Below are 20,094 nucleotides of genomic sequence, written 5' to 3'. Positions count from 1 at the left end.
TAGTTATATCATTTAACTTTCCTAGGGTGGTTCATTCACTTGGCCATGTGAAAAAAAAATTATATCATATGGTCTCAGAAAGATAACGAAGAACTTGAGGTCTTGAATAACCATAATTTTGAGAAATAAGTACACTTATATTTTTACTAGTTTATCCATTATCTGTTGTGATATCTTTAGTAATTTTGTTACATAAAAATAATATTTCTCCAAAAATTTTAAAGTAGAATTAAACTATGTTATGTTTAATTTAAGAATTATTAGCTCACAATAATTTATTCTAATAGATCTAATTGTGATCTAGTTGATTATGAAGATGCAGACTATTTATCTAACCCATGTGTGCTAGATCTTACACGAGTTACTTAGTACATATAGAAGGTTTTTTATATTATGGCAGTTTATGAAGTAGATCAGAACAACTACTTTAAGTTATGCAGCGATATTGATGATGTACAAAACTAGCCAATAGTGTTTTTTATATGAAGAAAAAGCATTAAATGATGACATCAATTCTTCAAAAGACAACATGGCAGACTTATTTACAAAGGCAAACCAACTCTGACATTTGAAAAAGCTTAAGCATAACATTGAAATGTGACAACTCGGAGAATTCAAGTGATGTACTCATGAAGGGAGTAAAAATATTGCATTCTTTTCTTGACTATGGTTTTTCCCATTGGGACTTTCTACCAATGTTTTTAACGAGGTAATTATTAAAGTATATAAAATGATGTACTTTTTTCCTTCACTAGGATTTTTTTCCATCGGGTTTTTTTTAGTAAGGTTTTACCGACTTGGATTTGAGCTTCGGATCTAAAAATAATATTAATTTTGAATATGTTTTGAAAATGAAAATTAACCTAATAAAATAAAATATAACCGTGCAAATAGAGAGGGGCATTAGAGTAATTTCAAAATGAGCGGTTTGGTAAATGGGATCGAAAAGGGAAAGAAAGGCTCCGAAACATTTGCCCTATAAATTCACGCGGTCGTCTTTGTTTCGTATTGAAAGTTGAAAGGAGAGCGGTTAAGTCAATAACCTGACTGAGTTCCCTGTACGGTTGCCGGTGATGGAGGGCACCGCCGCTCCCGAGATTGGTGCTGCCGCCCCCGAAGTAGGAGGAGTAGATGCATGCGATGCCGTCGCTTCCGTCGCCGACTGCGGCAGCGGGGACGACGCACTGCCGATGGTAGGCGAGGGAGAAGCAACTGGTGGTCGTGGCGGCAAAGATAGAGTTAAGGGACCTTGGTCTCCTGAAGAGGATGCGATACTCAGCCGCCTTGTGAGCAAGTTTGGTGCCAGGAATTGGAGCTTGATTGCTCGGGGAATCGCTGGGCGATCTGGAAAGTCTTGCCGTCTTAGGTGGTGTAATCAACTCGACCCTTCCGTGAAACGCAAGCCATTTACTGGTATTAGACTCTATCCTTATCACTCGTTGGCTTGGCCGATTCTTTTACCTCTCTTGTCAGCTTGATTTCAAATGGTTGTTAGTGTTAAGCGTTTGGAGAAGAGAATTGAGTTGTTTTCTTCTTGATTTAAATTTGTGATATTTGATCCCGGTTGATTCTGTGAAATGTATATTGTTCTTTTCAAAGCCTAAATCTTTTGTTGGACATTGCTCTACTCTTTAATTTCTCTTTCGTCTAGTAGGGACTATAATGTGGTGCCATCATAAATCAATGAATGAAAATGACATCTTTGATTTTGGTTTAGCTCAATGGAAGGTAAATTACTGAAGTTGAACAGGAAGAAGTATGATTTACTTTTCTTATTTTGCCTTCTATTATGGTAATAGTCTTTATGAGCTAAATTTAGTGATCAGTAGGTTCTTCGTGTTATGAAATTCAACATTCTGTGTGTAAATGTGGAAGCTTTTTGAGATCATTCTCAAACGTTGAAGTCTTCGGATGAGACTTATGTGATCTAAACTATGTATTTAGATTGTTAATCAAACTGGTGAAAGCATATAGGAGACACCATCTCTCTCATTGTGTTTTTATGTGATATGTGCCTTTCCTGTTTTTTACTTTGCATTGCATGAATCAATGCTTTCATGGGTGTGATCGTCAAATATGCATTGGGATCATTGATCCTGGTTCTGTTCTGTTTTAATGGTGGTCATTTTCTTAAAACTAGAAAATTATGCAATTGTGCAAATTTTATTCCTGATAAGAAATGCAAGTCGCTTAAAAATTTGAAATGTTTTCAGATGAGGAGGATAGGATCATTGTAGCGGCCCATGCTGTACATGGAAATAAGTGGGCAGCGATTGCTCGGCTCTTGCCTGGGAGAACTGATAATGCTATAAAGAATCACTGGAATTCCACTTTACGACGTCGATGCACTGAGCTTGAAAGAATCAAGTTAGAGTCTGGGAACGTAGTGGATGATGCTAGTTTAGAAAAAACTAAGGGATCATCTGAAGAAACCCTTTCATGTGGAGATGTGAATTCCTTTAAATCCATGGATGGAAAGGACACTTGCTCGCGAGAGCATTTGGATGATCAATATGAAGACAAGGTCCCTATTTTCGTTGAGGGCCAATTTTCTCATGAAGTCAATGAACAACCAACACTTTTCAGGCCAGTGGCTCGAGTAAGTGCTTTTAGTGTATATAACCCTTTGGATGGCCAAGGATCTTTGAGGCCATTTTTACGACCTGTTCCAATGCAAGGGCCATTGATTCAAGTGTCAAAACCAGATGTTGAAGCTAGCAAATTTCTTGAAGGGGTTTATGGTGATCGATCAGTGCCTCATCAGTGTGGTCATGGTTGTTGCAAGAGCCATAACCAGGGATCTCCTATAGAATCTTTATTAGGGCCAGAATTTGTGGACTTCTCAGAGCCTCCGCCATCCTTCCCCAGTTTTGAACTAGCTGCAATTGCAACTGACATAAGTAACCTTGCTTGGCTGAAAAGTGGATTGGAGAATGGCAGTGTTAGAGCAATGGGAGATTCGGCTGGAAGATTAAATGGTTCTCAGATGCAAATGGGGCATTTATGAGAACTGGGGAATAACAGGCTAGCTACTAGCGTCTAGCAGATAAGATTTATTTTAACAAGGATTGTTTATGCGATCCCCACAGACTACAAGATTTGACCTGAATTTTATGGCACCGATGGGACACACTGGATGGAGTTTACTGGATCTGTACTTTGTTTTGTGATTAGTTAGTTTCACCCTTTCCCACCTGTACAGCTTGTCTCGGCTGCTAGGAATCATGGATAAGAGGGAAGTAAAGCAACCCTCATGTCTAAGTTTCCCAAGTCCCTTTTCTTATTTTTGTTTCTGACCACAAACTCTTGAGTTAAATGTTGAATTTTGTGGTGTTGAGAGGGCTAAAACTTTGTCCGCAACATAGTACCAAGTTTCTTGTAACATTATTCCAGCGGATGAGCATTCCTGGATTCTTTTTTGATAAGTGTACAATGGAAAGGTATGATTCTCTTACCTCAGTTGCATATGCTTGTTCTTAAGGTGCACTGGGAACTGGGATTCAGTTCAGCTTTTGTATTTTAATGGATGTAGCTTATGTATTATACGTATAACCCGAGTCTTCGGATCATGTGACACAGTCCCTTCTCAACCCTAAGGCTTGTATGGAGACGAGCAGTTACATTCTGCATTTCTATGCTCATAACAGATATGTAGATACTTGATGTGAATGGAATATATTCTTGAAATAAAAATTCTTTAGGCTTCTGTGATGTGAAGAAAAGCTTTAACACTTCTATCAAGTCTAAATGCCAGTGTCTCATCTGGTGCTCCAATGGCTACACAGACTTTACTCTAATAGGTTTTCATAGAAATTTCCTATTGACTTGTTTTCCTTATTTTCCTATTAAATTTTAGAGATACAACATCGATCCCCTTGGTTATATGTCGCTCATTTATGAATTTCTCCCCTCCCTTTCCATCTATTTTGTCTCTCTCTTGTTTTACCCCTTTTAATTTCCAACTTTTTGTTTCAGGGTGAATTGAAGCTACAGCCATCATCGTGGTAGAGTAGCATTTAGCATAACTCTGAATCAATTTTTATCTGATGGCTGATGATCGTTTGGGATATAAATCCCTATGATTTATGAAGAATTTGAATTTGAATGCTCAATTTTGAGATCACATGATTGGTTATTTTATATTTATTGAAAGCAATAAACACGAAACCGACTTACGTGGAAACCCGAGAATCGGGAGAAAAACTACGATGTTTTTAGTTTTATTATTTTCTGATATTCATACAATAGGTATAAGAGTGAATAAATATAAAACTACAAAGAGATAAAAAAGGAAAGAATATAGGGTAAATTTTTCCAATTGGCTAAGCCCACTGATTCTAATAATTATAACACCCCTCAAGTTGGGATGTAAATATCAATGAGGCTCAACTTGCTAATACAAAAGTCGAAGTTTGGTCTGAGAAGTTCCTTGGTGAGGACATCAGGAACCTGTTGGCTCAAAAGGATGTACGAAATGCATATGCTCTCACTGTCAAGTCTTTCTTTGATGAAATGTCGATCAATCTCAACATGTTTAGTTCTATCATGCTGAACTGGGTTGTTAGTAATACTTATAGTAGCTTTATTGTCACAAAAGAGCTTCAATGGTGATGAAGATGAGACAGGACTTTCCGGAGCCAAATTTTCTCACATATTCCCAAACTCATAGATCTATATTCGGCCTCAGCACTGCTCCGACCACAACACTTTGCTTCTTATTCCTCCAAGTTACAAGATTTTCCCAAACAAAGGTACAACAACCGGAGGTAGACTTTCTGTCAACAATAGATCCTACCCAACCCGAGTCAGTATATGCCTCAATGGTCTTTTTGTCTGTCTTTCTAAACATCAACCCTTTACCAGGTGTCGTTTTTAAGTATCTCAGAATTCTTTTGACAGCTTTCATGTGTTCCTCATAGGGAGCATGCATAAACTGGCTGATAGCACTCACAGCAAAGGAAATATCAGGACAAGTATGAGATAAGTAAATCAATTTACCCACGAGGCGCTGATATTGTTCTTTATCAACTTGAACTTGATCATCAGAGTTTCCTAGTTTTCAGTTGAATTCAATAAGAGTGTCAGCAGGACGACATCCCAATATACCTGTCTCGGTTAGCAGATCAAGGGTGTATTTTCTCTGAGACACGGAAATCTGGCCATCTCCATTCCAAGGAAATAATTTAGATTTCCCAAATCCTTGATTTCAAATTCATTACTCATTCTTTGCTTAAGTTGATTGATTTCTGAATTATCATCTCCAGACAAAACGATGTCATCCACATAAACTATCAGAACTCCAATCTTCCCTGTCTCGAAAACTTTTGTAAACAAGGTGTGATCAGAGTGTCCCTGGCTGTATCCTTGGGACTTGACAAAAGTAGTGAATATGTCAACCATGCTTTGGGTGACTGTTTCAAACCATATAAGGATTTCTGGAGTTTACAAACCTGTTGACCAAACTGGGCTTCAAAACCAGGTGGAGGGCTCATGTAAACCTCTTCTACTAGATCTCCATTCCAAAAAGCATTTTTAACATCCAGCTGATATAGAGACCAATCTATGTTTACAGCAACAGAAAGGACTCTGACAGTATTCAACTTAGCAATAGGAGAAAAAGTTTCTGAATAATCAACACCATAGGTCTGAGTAAATCCTTTTGCAACTAACCTTGTATTTGTCAAGTGTTCCATCTGCTTTGTATTTGAGAGTGAACACCCATTTGCATCCCACAGGCTTGTGTCTCTTGGGTAGAGCACAGATCTCTCAAGTGTTATTCTTTTCAAGAGCTTTCATCTCTTCCATGACAACATTCTTCCATTCAGCACACTCTAAAGCAATATGAATATTTTTCAGTATTGTGGTAGAGTCAAGTCTGGCAGTAAAAGTTCTGAACTGTGGTGAGAGATTCTCGTATGACACATTATTAGATATGGAGTGCTTTGTACAAGACCTAGTACCTTTTCTCAGTGCAATAGGAAGATCAAGAGAAGGATCATACTTGTCAAGTTTCCCTGTATGACCCTGTTCAGCTTCATTGTTACTGGTTTCTGTTCTGGCCTTAGTCTCATCACCATTTTTCTTTTCTTCCACATTTTTAAGAACAGCAACATCAGACCTGTCATCCTCATTCATTGTATTATTAGTGCAAGGTTCAGTAGGGTTTTCCATACCTTGATATTGAGGAGGTTTGGAGTCTTGGACTGGAGCCGACGGCTAACTGGTAGAGGACCCGACTTCCTTTATGAGATTCCTCCTGTAATATGTTTTCCAAGGAACTTGGTTTATAGGTAGGATTATAGGGTAAGGATCAATGTCAGACACGTTATTAGGATCAGGTTCGATAAATTCAAAGGTGTTGTTAGACTCTTCACTCACACTCTCCCCTTAAAGATGGCTAACGGAAAAATATGGTTGGTCCTCACAGAAAGTAACATCCATAGTGACAAAGTATTTCCTGGATGGCGGGTGAAAACATTTATAACCACGCTGATGAGGGGGATACCCAACAAACACACAAGCCTGAGCCTGAGGGGTAAATTTGGTCTGATTAGGACCAAAACTATGGACATAAGCGGTACACCCAAACACACAAAGAGGAACCTTTGAACTGAAACGAGACAAGTAGAGGGGTAGGACTGCTTAAGACATTCTAAGGGAGTCTGATGGTGGAGGATACGAGAAGGCATTCTATTGATTAAATGAGCTGCTGTAAGAATAACATCTCCTCACAGGTATGAAGGAAGGGAAGTGGAAAGCATAAGGGAACGTGCTACTTCCAAAAGGTGACGATTTTTTCGCTTGGCCACTCCATTTTGTTGAGGAGTGTAGGCGCACGAGATTTGGTGAACAATCCCCTTAGAGGCTAGAAATTCACTAAGGTTATGGTTTTGGAATTTTCGACCGCTATTACTCCGAAGAATAGCAATTTTTTATGGAATTGTGTTTCAATGGTGTGATAGAAGTTTTGGAAAATAGCGAAAACCTCAGATTTATCGGTGATAAGGTAGACCCAGGTAAGACGGGTATGATCATCAATGAAGGTTACAAACCATCTTTTCCCAGATGAGGTGGTGACCTTGGAGGGACCCCAAACGTCACTATGAATAAGGGTGAACGATTGTGTGGGTTTATATGGTTGTGAGGGAAAAGAAACACGATGTTGTTTTGTCCGAATGCACACATCACAAGATAACGAGGAGACATCTATTTTAAGAAAGAGATGGAAAAACAAATATTTCATATACGTAAAGTTCGGGTGATCTAACCGAAAATGCCACAACATAAAGTCATGTTCATAGGTGCTAAAATAGGAAGACGGTAAACTAGTCGTAGAGATACTACTGCCGGAGGTATCATCATTAAGGATGTAAAGTCTCCTTCTATGTCGGGCAGTGTTAATCGTCCTCCCCAAATTCAAGTCCTGAAAGCAAACAGACTCAAGTAAGAAAGTAGCTTTACATGCAGCTCATGTGTGATCTTACTGATAGATAATAAATTGTAAGAAAGCTTAGGCACATGCAAAACATTATGAGGGATAAACCGTTAAAGAGGACTATTTGTCCTTTCCCAGCAATTGGGGCTAAAAAGCCATCGGCTATCTGGATTTTCTCATTACCAGCATAGGGGGTATAAGAGACAAAGTGCTCCGAGAAACCTGTCAAGTGATCTATGTCTCCCAAGTCCAAAATCCAAGGATTCGTCCCATCAACACTAATAAGGCCAAGGGACTGAGACATACCTAATTGAACAATGATGCTTAGAGTAGGAGAGCTGATCTAACTAGCAGTAGGGCCAATGGGCTGAGAGGTGCTTGTAGTCTCCCTAACATCGGTATGCCCTAAGTTCTTTTGCTCGTTCAAGGAGTATTTGTTACCTCTCGGGAACCAACCGTGGAGTTTCCAACACTGATCCTTGGTATGTCGTTGTTTCCTGCAGTGCTCACAAACGAGAATTGGCTTCCCATTATCATGGATCAAGGATTGAGCACTAAAAGCAACAAAGTTAGTTATATAATTTGAAGGCACGTTAGGAAGCAAAATTATCGGGTTCTTGGAATACATCGGTAGATCGATCTGTGCCAAGAATGTATTAACTTAAAAAACAACTCTCCTATAGGTTTGATTAATCCTGAGACCACGAACATATGGTTGTCCATAATCGGAGGGTGCCGATGACTCACCCGCTTCAATTCTCGATCTGTTATGGTGTTGGTCAGCCCTGTTTCTATAGAAGAAAGGTTGCTGTAAAGGGTCGACGAACAGATTTGTACTGCTGTACAAATTTGACAGTTTTGAAGGTTGCTGTCCGACGGCGATGGGTGGCCGTGTGGCGGCGGATGATTGGAAGGGTGAGATAGTTGGACAGGCGACAACGTGTAGAAGCGGATGGGATGGGCTGTGAGATTAACGGACGATAATGCGTGGACCCACGTGTCTGATAGAGGCGGCGCGTGAAGTGGATTTTAGCCAGAAGGTTGCGCAGACGGCGGCAAGGGTTGGCCCATTGGATAAATCGACGGCATTTGAATCCGTTGGAGTAGTTTTTCCATGGTGGTGTCCACGGCGATGGCGGCGGCAGTGGCGGCAGCGACGCGACTGTTTTTGTTCGGGTGATTTCTAAAATTGTTTCTAGGGTTTTGTTGTTGCTTCACTCTGATACCATATTGAAAGCAATAAACACGAAACCAGCTTACGTGAAAACCCAAGAACCGGGAGAAAAACCATGATGTTTTTAGTTTTATTATTTTATGATATTCATAAAATATGTACAAAAGGGAATAAATAGAAAAGTATAAAGACATTAAAAAGAAAAGAATATTTAGGGTAAATCTTCCCAATGAACTAAACCCACTAATTCTAATAATTTTAACAATATTTATTCTTTCATAATAGAAGCACTTTTCTATATTTGTTCACATATTCATTTTTATCTATATTTGAACTTATGTCAATGAACAGGAGCCTTACTATTTCCCATCTCGATGTTGACACTTGTCTTCGTGGAAAGGTTTGTTTGCATTCTGTTTACCATTTCACTCATTTGATTTATATGCATTAGTTTAGATTATGGAAATACGTCATGGGATTTCAATATTATGTATAGATAAAAAGAGTAACTTTGAACAAACCAATGAAAGTTAATCCTTATTTTATGTAACACCAAAATATTGTAAAGTCAGATGAATTGTCCATTAAGATTAGTTGATGTGTGCATAAGTTGACTCAGATACACATTCGACACTCCAAAATGAAAAAAGAAAAAACAAAAGAAAGCTAATCCCCATTTCAATGATTGTAATGTGTGAATAAACCAACAACATAAGGTGAAGGCTTTCATGGCATATCTAGGTTTCTTGGTTTTATTTTTTATTTGACGTTCGGCTTTGGGAAACCTCGTGGGAGTCCTTGTACAAAGGTTACTATTATTTTGTCTTTTGTGATTTCTTTTGAGCTTAGATTGAAGCAAAGTAAAAAGTTTAGATCTTGAATTTTCTGGACTGATTTCTGATTTTAGTGTACTGTTTGATAGGTCATAAGACTATATATATATATATATATATATATATATATATATATATATATATATATATATATATATATATATATATATTTTGTGAAGTTAGTCCACTTCCAAATTTGAAACCATTTTTTTACGTTTTATGCTTGTTTAATTATAGTTACAATTTTCAAATCTCTTACACAAACGGGCTTTTGAAAATTATTTATATTAATGTATATATTCTTTTGTAATTAACAAGATATTATCTTATATTATCTTATATTATCTTATACTATTTGTTGCCTTTTTTATCACATAGGACATTGTATCTATCTCCCTTTTGCTTGATGTAAGAATACACAATAATATATTCAATAAAATAAGCCACATGGTATCAAAGCCTTTTTTAACCTAGGTTACTGTTCAAACCGCCACCGGCGCTACCAATCCGACCCCCGCGTTCGCCACCACCGCCACTCATCCGACTCCCGCGTTTTCTCTGTGCACTTCCAGATCTTCGAAGCTGCGCCAGTTTGTTCGTGCGTGCGAGCCGGTCTCTGTGAAACCCAGTCAAAGTCGAACCTGAGCCACCTCCTCCTTCCAAACATAGCCGCAACACGTCCCGATCTCCGACCTCTGCTCCCTATTATTTGGTCTCCATGAAACCCAGCCAAAGTCGACGCTCCGATCTTGTTGTTTCCTCAGCTCTCTGTCATTTGGTCTCCGAGAAACCCAGCCAAAGCCGTCGCTCTGATCTCGTTGTTTTTATTCTGTACGCATTTCTTCGATCTTCATCTGCAGGACGTCCCGACCTCCGACCATCGATCTCTATATTCAATCTCCGTAAAATCCAGCCAGGCTTAACTCCATTCTCAGTTCTCCATCTAGCCCCATTGCTCATTGTCGATCAGTCGCCATCGTGACTTCTGACCCTACTGTTCATCGTTGTTGCTCTATGAGTTTTTAGTTTCTTTGTGTAAATCTACTGCCGTTATTTGAAGTTTTCCTCTAAATCTGTGTTTGTGCTTTGATTATTCGATATCTGGCTTGTTTCTTATTGAGTAGATGGAGAAAAGTGAAATTGCTCGCCCAATTAGCACGATTCTTGATGGGTCTAATTATATTACATGTGCAAATCAAATGAAAAGCTTTTTAATTGGCCAAAAATTATGGCGTATTGTCACCGGCGATATTACCAAACCAATCAAACAAGACAAGGAAGATGATAACAAATTTATTGAACGCCTCAAAGAATGGGACAACAAAAATCATCAGATTATCACCTGGCTTAGTAACACATCAATCCCCGTTATCCATACAAAATTTGATGCTTATGAAAATGCTAAGGAGTTATGAGATTTTTTGTCTACACGTTTAAGTCTGTCGGATTAGCTCATTACTATCAGTTGCACAATAGCCTTGTCAATCTTAATCAAGAAGTTGGCCAATCTGTTAATGAGTATCTAGTCGTCCTTCAACCTATCTGGACTCAACTTGATCAAGCTAAAATCAGTAAAGATCATCTTCGTCTTATTAAAGTCCTTATAGGACTCCGTCCAGAATATGAGTCTGTTAGGGTCGCCTTATTACACTACAGTCCCTTGCGCTCATTGGATGCTGCTACCCAAAAAATATTATTTGAAAAAAACGTCTTGGCATCAATCTCTCTAAACATTCTGATGTTGTTCTTGCCGACACTTATTCACCATCTGGAGCATCAAGTACATTTTGTAAGAATTGTAAGCTCACTGGTCATAAATTTATTGATTGTCCTGAAATAGAATGTAGGTACTGCCATAAGCCATGTCATATCCTGGATAATTGTCACATAAAACCACCTCGACCTCGAAGCTATTCTACAAGAGCAAAGAACTTTACTAAACCCAGTACCTCCTCTGTTGTTGCTGCTACCTCATATAATTCCCCCCCCCCCCCATTTTCAAATAAGTGATCTTCAAAGTTTGCTAAATCAGTTAATTTCATCTTCCTCTGCACTTGCCGTCTCACCAAGTAATTGATGGCTTCTTGACTCTGCCTGTTACAATCATATGACATCTAATTATTCTCTTATGAACACTCCTAGTCCTGCTAAATCTTTACCTCCTATTTATGCTGCTGACGGCAATTGTATGAACATCACTCACATTGGCATCATTAATACCCCAGTTTGAATTTTCCTCATACTTACTGTGTCCCAAACTTAACATTTAATCTAGTATCTGTTGACCAATTGTGCGACCTTGGCTTAACTGTTTCTTTTTCTCCCAATGGTTGTCAGGTTCAGGATCCGCAGATAGGACAGACGATTAGGACGGGTCGCAAAGTGGGAAGATTGTTTGAGCTCCTATCACTTCAGGTTCCTCCTCCTTCATCCATCTCTGCTCCTGTCACTAACTCTAATACATATCAGTGGCATCTTCGTCTTGACCATGCTTCTCCTGAAAAACTGCATCATCTAATTTCTATTAACAATTTAAATAATATTACCAAGTTTGTCCCCTTTAATTGTTTAAATTACAAAACTTGCTAAGCAACCCGCTTTATCTTTCTCTACATCCACTTCTATATGTGATAAACTTTTTGATTTAATCCATTCTGACATTTGGGGTCTTGCCCCTACCTCCACTGTCCATGATTATCGCTATTATGTTTTATTCATTGATGATTTCTCTCAATTTACATGGATTTATTTTCTCAAACACCACTCTGAATTATCTCACACTTATATTGAGTTTGCTAATATGATTCACACCCAATTCTCTTGTCCTATCAAAATCCTTTGCACTAACAATGCCTTTTGTATAAAGACTCCACTTTTCTATCTTTTCTCTCCCAACAGGGCACTCTTGTTCAGCGCTCTTGCCCCCACACTTCTCAAAAAAATGGATGTGCTGAGTGTCAAGGGCATACTTGTCCAAGGTATTATTTATCTATGGTCGTATGCCCGAATACCCCTAAATCGCTTTTTCTTTATGTCTTGAAAGTAGTCTAGGTTAATTCTTTCGTTTTCGTGTCGTCGAGCCACAGTGTAACATTTCGGCTTTTTCATATGCAAGTCTGCCAAGGCCAAAAATCTCAATATGTACTATAGGGGGTACATGAGTAGTCGCACCCCGCCGAGCCTTATCGCACTCTTTGCAAACTAAACTTTTTCTTTGCAACTGACAGTCTTCAATGCTCACTTTTATGATGTTTTCAACAATTTATTTTCTCTCTCACGTTTTATAAAACCATTTTCTCAAGAACGTGAAGGGAGGCTACGTCATACCGCGAGTTTGTCCGCGGATTTCGAATTTCGAACAGCTGACTTGTTGATCGAGCTAAACAAGTGCCGCACAATTGGGTTGAGAAGTTACGATTGTGACAAGTGGTATCAGAGCCAAATTGGCTAATTGACGATAAGACCGAAACATGTCGTTCGCGAACCCATCGGGCAAGGCCCAGAGAGACCGACTAATAGAGTTGGAGGAGCAAATGCTCTACCGAGTCGAAGTCTCCGACTCCATCCGCTTCTTGGAGTTCCGTCTTGAAGAGATTGCTGAGAAAACTAACATGATCGATGCGGTAGCTGGCCGTGTCGAAAGATTACCGATACAAGAGTTGTTGGCAAGAGTCGACACTCTAGAGGGAATTGTTGGAAGAACTAGTAGCCACGAACGTGGGGACAGTTCGACGGGCTTTGTTGCCCATATTGAGGAGCGTGTCCAGGAGCTAGATAGCTCTAAAAAAAGACACTGTTAGAGATGATAAACGGTATGACAGAGAATTTCCGAGCTACCCTCGATGTCGTTAGAAACGAAATCGCAGATGTGAATGCGAGACTAAGCCTCACAATGCGAGCAATGGCAAACCAAGCTCCCATTGGGGGAGCCATTCCGGTTAGTAGAGTGAAGATCCCGGAACCAAAGCCCTTTTGTGGGGCAAGAAACGCGAAGGCCCTAGAAATTTGACCTGAAGCAGTACTTCAGGGCCACGAACACGGTTATAAAGGAAGCCAAAGTCACGTTGGCGACGATGCATCTGTCTGAGGATGCCAAGTTATGGTGGAGGTCCCAATTTGTTGACATGTAGGAGGGACGTTGAACGATAGATACTTGAGACGCTTTGAAGAGAGAACTTCACTCACAATTCTTCCTCGAAAATGTCGAGATCTTGGCTCGACGAAAGTTACGCAAGCTGAAACACACCGGTAGTATTCGGGAGTATGTGAAACAGTTCGCGGGGCTGATGTTGGATATACGCGATATGTCCGAGAAAGACAAAGTTTTCTGTTTTGTCGAAGGATTAAAGTCGTGGGCGAAGACAAAGCTATATGAACAAAGGGTTCAAGACCTCACGTCTGCGTACGCTGCAGCCGAACGACTGTTTGACCTGTCTAACGACCCTCAGGATGCGAGACGTTATCCAATTTCCTGATCTGGAGGAAGTAAGAACAACCGTGCAAGTTCTCTTAAAACTACGGGAGGGGACAAACGCTTTAATGGAGATCGTAGGTCCCATCAATCGAATACTGGAAACTCCTGGCGAGGACCAAGTAACCAGAATGTGTCCAATCGTCCTCTTAGTTGTTTCATATGTAAGGGACCACACTTGGCCAGGGAATGCCTGAACAAAACAGCTTTCAATGCATTCCAGGCATCTTTAGCCTCAGATTCAGACAACCAACTAAGTCAAACTGAGAGGGAAGTAGACCAGATGGAAGAAGTTGATAACCCTCGAATGGGGGCCTTGAAATTTTTGTCCTCTCTCCAGAAAAAGGTGGGGGAGACGAACACACCAGTGGAAAGGGGCCTAATGTACGTTAACACCTGGATCAACCAGAAGTCAACCAAAAGCACTATGGTTGACTCCGGTGCCACCCACAATTTCATAACAGAAGCAGAAGCTAAGCGTTTGAATCTCCGCTGGGAGAAGGATGCAAGAAGAATGAAAACCGTGAATTCTGCTGCCCTACCTATCATCGGACTAGTGAAATGAACGATGATAAGATTGGAAGGATGGAGTGGCCTCGTAGACTTTGTAGTAGTAAAAATGGATGACTTTGATGTGGTACTGGGAATGGAGTTCCTACTCGAACATCAGGTAATCCCAATGCCTTTGGTCAAATGCTTGGTGATCACTGGATCTACCCCCTCGGTTGTACAGACTGGCCTACATCAGCTAAATGGGTTGAAAATGATCTCGGCCATGCAATTAAAGAAGGGTCTCTCTCGAGACGAACCAACGTTTATGGTCATCCCACTCAATTCGTCAGAGAACTCAGGGGAGACAGTCCCTAAGGAGATTATGCGCGTGCTAGAGAAGTACCGTGATGTGATGCCCGATAGTTTGCCCAAGTCTTTGTCACCTCGGAGAATGATTGATCATGAGATCGAGTTGGTGACAGGGGTAGAACCGCCTGCAAAGAATGCTTATCATATGGCACCTCCGAAGTTAGCTGAACTTCGGAAACAGTTAGATGAGTTGCTGAATGCAGGGTTCATTAGGCCTGCAAAAGCTCCGTATGGGGCCTCAGTTCTTTTCCAGAAGAAGAAAGATGGGAGTTTACGACTGTGCATTGATTATCGTGCCTTGAATAAGCTCACGGTTCGCAACAAGTATCCACTTCCTATAATTACTGACTTGTTCAATCGCTTACATGGGGCGAAGTATTTTTCAAAGTTAGACTTGCGATCAGGATACTACCAAGTGAGAATTGTAGAGGGAGATGAGCCGAAGACAACCTGTGTCACCCGATATGGTGCGTTCGAATTCCTCGTAATGCCATTTGGTCCCACCAATGCCCCTGCAACCTTCTATACGTTGATGAACCAGGTCTTCCACGAATATCTCGATAAATTTGTAGTAGTCTACCTGGATGATATAGTGGTCTATAGTACGATCATGGAGGAACATAGAGATCACCTGCAAAAGGTTTTTCAGCAATTGAAGGAGAATCAACTATATGTCAAAAGAGAAAAATGTTCTTTTGCACAAGAGCGGATATAACTTCTTGGGCCATGTGATAGAGTGTGGCCGAATTGGAATGGAAGAAGGGAAGATTGTTGTGATACGCGACTGGGCAGTGCCAAAATCAGTCTCGGAGTTACACTCCTTCCTCGGGTTGAAAAATTACTACCGTCGATTTGTCGAGGGATTCTCCAAACGAGCAAGCCCGCTGACTGAACTACTGAAAAAAGACGTTCACTGGAGTTGGGACCCCGAGTGCCAAGCCGCCTTCGACGGCCTAAAACAAGCCATGATGGAGGGGCCCTTTTGGGGATTACGGATGTGACCAAACCTTTCGAAGTCGAGACAGATGCGTCTGATTATGCGTTGGGGGTGTGCTCCTACAGAATGGGCATCCGATCACATAAGAAAGTCGAAAGTTGAATGCAGCTGAAAGGAGGTATACTATGTCCGAAAAAGAAATGCTTGCAGTAGTACATTGTTTGAGGGCCTGGAGACAATACCTACTAGGTTCATCGTTTGTAGTGAAGACGGACAACAGTGCAACCTGCCACTTCTTTACCCAGCCAAAGTTGACTTTGAAGCAAGCAAGATGGCAGGAATTTCTGGCTGAGTTCGATTTCGAATTTGAACACAAAAAGGGATCGAGCAACCAGGCTGCTGATGGCCTAAGTCGAAAACAAGAACATGCAGCCATATGCCTGTTAGCTCACCTCCGGGGGAGCGAGATTGGTGGGTAGGTTAGAGACACCTTGAGAGAGTTCCTACAGAAAGATCATGCCGCTCAGAATGTCATGAATTTAGTGAAGGCGGACAAAACACGACAGTTTTGGGTCGAGGAAGACTTGTTAGTCACAAAGGGCAATCGGCTATATGTTCCTAGAGCAGGGGACTTAAGGAAGAAATTGTTTACGAGTGTCACGACACTCTATGGGCTGGCCATCCCGGATGGCAGCGGACGTACGCCTTGCTGAAGAAGGGCTACTTTTGGCCGAATATGAGAGATGATGTCATGCAGTACACTAAGACGTGTCTCATCTGCCAACAGGATAAAGTAGAGAAAGTGAAGGTTGCTGGACTTCTTGACCCTCTACCGGTTCCAACAAGACCTTGGGAGAGTGTCTCTATGGATTTTATCACTCATCTTCCTAAGGTAGGCGACTTTGAAGCCATCTTAGTCATCATTGATCGTTTTTCAAAGTATGCCACCTTCATCCCCACCACCAAGCAGTGTTCAGCCGAAATGATAGCTCAATTGTTCTTTAAGCATGTTGTTAAGTTGTTGGGAGTCTCGACAAGTATAGTGAGTGACAGGGATGGTAGATCCATTGGCTCCTTCTGGACGGAGTTATTTTCCTTCTTGGGGACAAGTCTGAACATATCCTCAAGCTACCACCCCCAAACTGACGGCCAGACTGAGCGATTCAACTGCATGCTCGAGGAATACTTGCGCCATTTTATAAACGCAAGGCAAAAGAACTGAGTCCAGCTATTGGACGTAGCCCAATTCTGTTTCAACGCTCAGACAAGTTCATCTATAGGGAGAAGCCCGTTTTAGATTGTTTTTGGGAGGCAACCAGTACTGCCACACCTTGTTGATCATCCTTTGCAGGGAAGAACCCTCAAGCCCTCAATTTCACGAAGGAGTGGAAACAGACAAACGACATCGTCCAAGCGTACTTAGAAAAAGCGTCGAAGCGGATGAAGAAGTGAGCGGATAAGAAGCGACGACCTCTGGAGTTTCGGGCCAGAGACCAGGTACTCATCAAACTACGACCAAAGCAAGTCATGTTTCGAGGACGCAAAGACCAGCGTCTCGTCAGGAAGTACGAAGGACCAGTTGAAGTGCTGAAAAAGGTAGGGAATACTTCTTACAGAGTAGCGTTGCCCACATGGATGAAAATCTACCTAGTAATTGATGTTAGTAACCTGAAACCGTACCATCAAGACACTGAGGACCTGCAGCGGAATATCGTAACTCGCCCAATTATCGACCTTAGTCAGAAGAAAAACAAAGATGTTGAAGAAATTATGGCCGAGCGAGTAAGAAGAGGTAGAAGACCCACACGAAGGATCCACAAATATCTGGTAAAGTGGAAGAACCTTCCTGTGGAGGAAACCAGCTGGGAGCAGGTCGAAGATCTTGAAGCGTGGAAGCGGAAGATAGAAGATTTCAAGCTTCGCCAGTTGATGGGGACGTCAACCATTTAGGTAGGGGAGAATGTCAAGGGCATACTTGTCCAAGGTATTATTTATCTATGGTCGTATGCCCGAGTACCCCTAAATCGCTTTATCTTTATGTCTTGAAAGAAGTCTAGATTAATTTTTTCGTTTTCGCGTCGTCAAGCCACAGTGTGACATTTCGGCTTTTTCATATGCAAGTCTGCCAAGGCCAAAATCTCAATATGTACTATAGGGGGTACATGAGTAGTCGCACCCCCGCCGAGCCTTGTCGCACTCTTTGCAAACTAAGCTTTTTCTTTGCAACTGACAGTCTTCAATACTCACTTTTATGATGTTTTCAACAATTTATTTTCTCTCTCACGTTTTATAAAACCATTTTCTCAAGAACGTGAAGGGAGGCTACGTCATACCGCGAGTTTGTCCGCGGATTTCGAATTTCAAACGGCTGACTTGTTGATCGAGCTTAACAAGTGCCGCACAATCGTGTTGAGAAGTTACGATTGTGACACTGAGCGCAAACATCGCCACATTCTTGACTCAATACGTGCTCTTCTTCTTTCTGCCTCATACCCTAAGAAATTTTGGGGTGAAGCAGCTCTTACATCCGTCTATACTATCAATCGTCTTCTTTCCTCCGTTCTTCAAAACATCTCTCCATTTCAAAGTGTATATGGTACTCCTCCCAACTATTCTAACCTTAAAGTCTTTGGTTGTGCTTTCTTTGTTCTCCTACATCCTCATGAACACATTAAACTTGAACCGCATGCCCGCCTCTGTTGTTTTCTTAGCTATGGCACAGAACATAAAGGCTTTCGTTGTTGGGATCCTCTTTCCAATAGACTTCGTATATCTCGCCATGTCACATTTTGGGAGCATACTATGTTCTCTCGCTTGTCCTCCTTCCACTCCTCCTTCTTTAGTCCTCAACCTTTCTTCACAGATACATCTGTTGACCTTTTTCCTCTCTTCGCCATATCACTGTTTTTTCGCTATTGTTTCCCTTGTTGAACCTACCTCTTATCAAGAGGCTAGTACTGACCCTTTATGGCAGAAGGCGATGAATGATGAATTACAGGCTCTTGAAAAGACGCACACTTGGGACTATGTTGACTTACCTTCTGGTAAAAGATCCATTGGCTGCAAGTGGATCTACAAAATCAAGACTCACTCTGATGGTACTATTGAGTGTTATAAGACTCGTCTTGTAGCAAAAGGGTATTTCCAAAAATATGGTATTGACTATGAAGAAACATTTGCTCATGTGGCTCGGATAACGTCTGTTCGCAGTTTATTAGTTGTTGCTGCTGCCAAGTAGTGGTCTCTTCTTCAGATGGATGTCAAAAACGCTTTCCTTAGTGGGACTCTTTCTGAAGAAGTCTATATGAAGCCACCTCTTGGTACTTCTCCTCCTCCTCACAAGGTGTGTCTCTTGCGTCGCGCACTATATGGTCTCAAACAGGCTCCACGAGCTTGGTTTGCCCATTTAGCTCTACCATCACTCAACTTGGATTTACTTCTAATCCTCATGACACTGCGCTCTTTACTCGCCACACACCCCAGGGTATTGTTCTTCTTCTCTATGTTGATGACATGATTATCACTCGTAATGATCCACAGGTCATATCTGATCTCCAACATTACCTTGGTCAACATTTTGAAATGAAAGACCTTAGGTCTCTCAACTACTTTCTTGGCCTTGAAGTCTCTCGACGCTTGAACAGGTATTTATAGTCTCAAGCTAAATATGCCTATGCTTTTTAGTTCGTTCAGGAATCACTGACTCTAACGCAACTTCAACGCTGTTAGATCCCAATGTTCATTTGACCTCTTATGATGGTGTTCCTCTTAAAGATGTCAGTCTATATCGGCAAATTATTGGCAGTTTCATCTATCTAATAGTGACCCGACCAGACATTGGATATGCTTTTCATATTGTTAGTCAAATTATGGCTACTCCTCGAACCATCCATTTTACTGTCGTATTACGTATTCTTCGCTATATCAAGGGAACTTTGGGGCATGGACTTCAGTTTTGTTCTCAATCCTCTCTCGTATTATCCAGCTACTCTGATGCAGATTGGGCTGGGGATCCCACTGATCGACGTTCTACAACAGGTTACTATTTCTACTTAGGCGATTCTCTCATTTCTTGGCGTAGTAAGAAACAAAGTGTTGTCTCTCGTTCCAGTACTGAATCAGAATATCGTGCTCTCGCTGATGCTACCGCCGAACTCTTATGGCTTCGTTGGCTTCTTACTGATATAGGTGTTCCTCAGCAGAGTCCCACTCTCCTTCATTGTGATAATCGTAGTGCCATCCAAATTGCCCACAATGATGTTTTCCATGAGCGTACAAAGCACATCGAAAATGACTCACTTCATTCGTCATCATCTCTTGAGCAACACACTTCTTTTGCAATCTGTCTCCACCACTGAGCAACCAGTAGATATCTTCACCAAA

General features: G+C 41.1%; 1 protein-coding gene across 1 annotated transcript; it reads left to right on the top strand.

Moving 5' to 3' along the window:
* The first annotated feature begins 966 nt into the window (after nt 1-966).
* Nucleotides 967-3,569, top strand: LOC103490908 (transcription factor MYB1). Its single transcript, XM_008450657.3, has 2 exons — nt 967-1,413; nt 2,214-3,569. The coding sequence occupies exons 1-2, from the start codon at nt 1,074-1,076 to the stop codon at nt 3,005-3,007; spliced, it is 1,134 nt and encodes a 377-aa protein (XP_008448879.1). The 5' UTR covers nt 967-1,073; the 3' UTR covers nt 3,008-3,569.
* The last annotated feature ends 16,525 nt before the right edge of the window (nt 3,570-20,094 follow it).

This window comes from Cucumis melo, chromosome 8, assembly GCF_025177605.1.
Source record: "Cucumis melo cultivar AY chromosome 8, USDA_Cmelo_AY_1.0, whole genome shotgun sequence".
NCBI classification, from domain to species: Eukaryota; Viridiplantae; Streptophyta; class Magnoliopsida; order Cucurbitales; family Cucurbitaceae; genus Cucumis; species Cucumis melo.
This window is presented reverse-complemented; position numbering and strand designations above follow the sequence as displayed.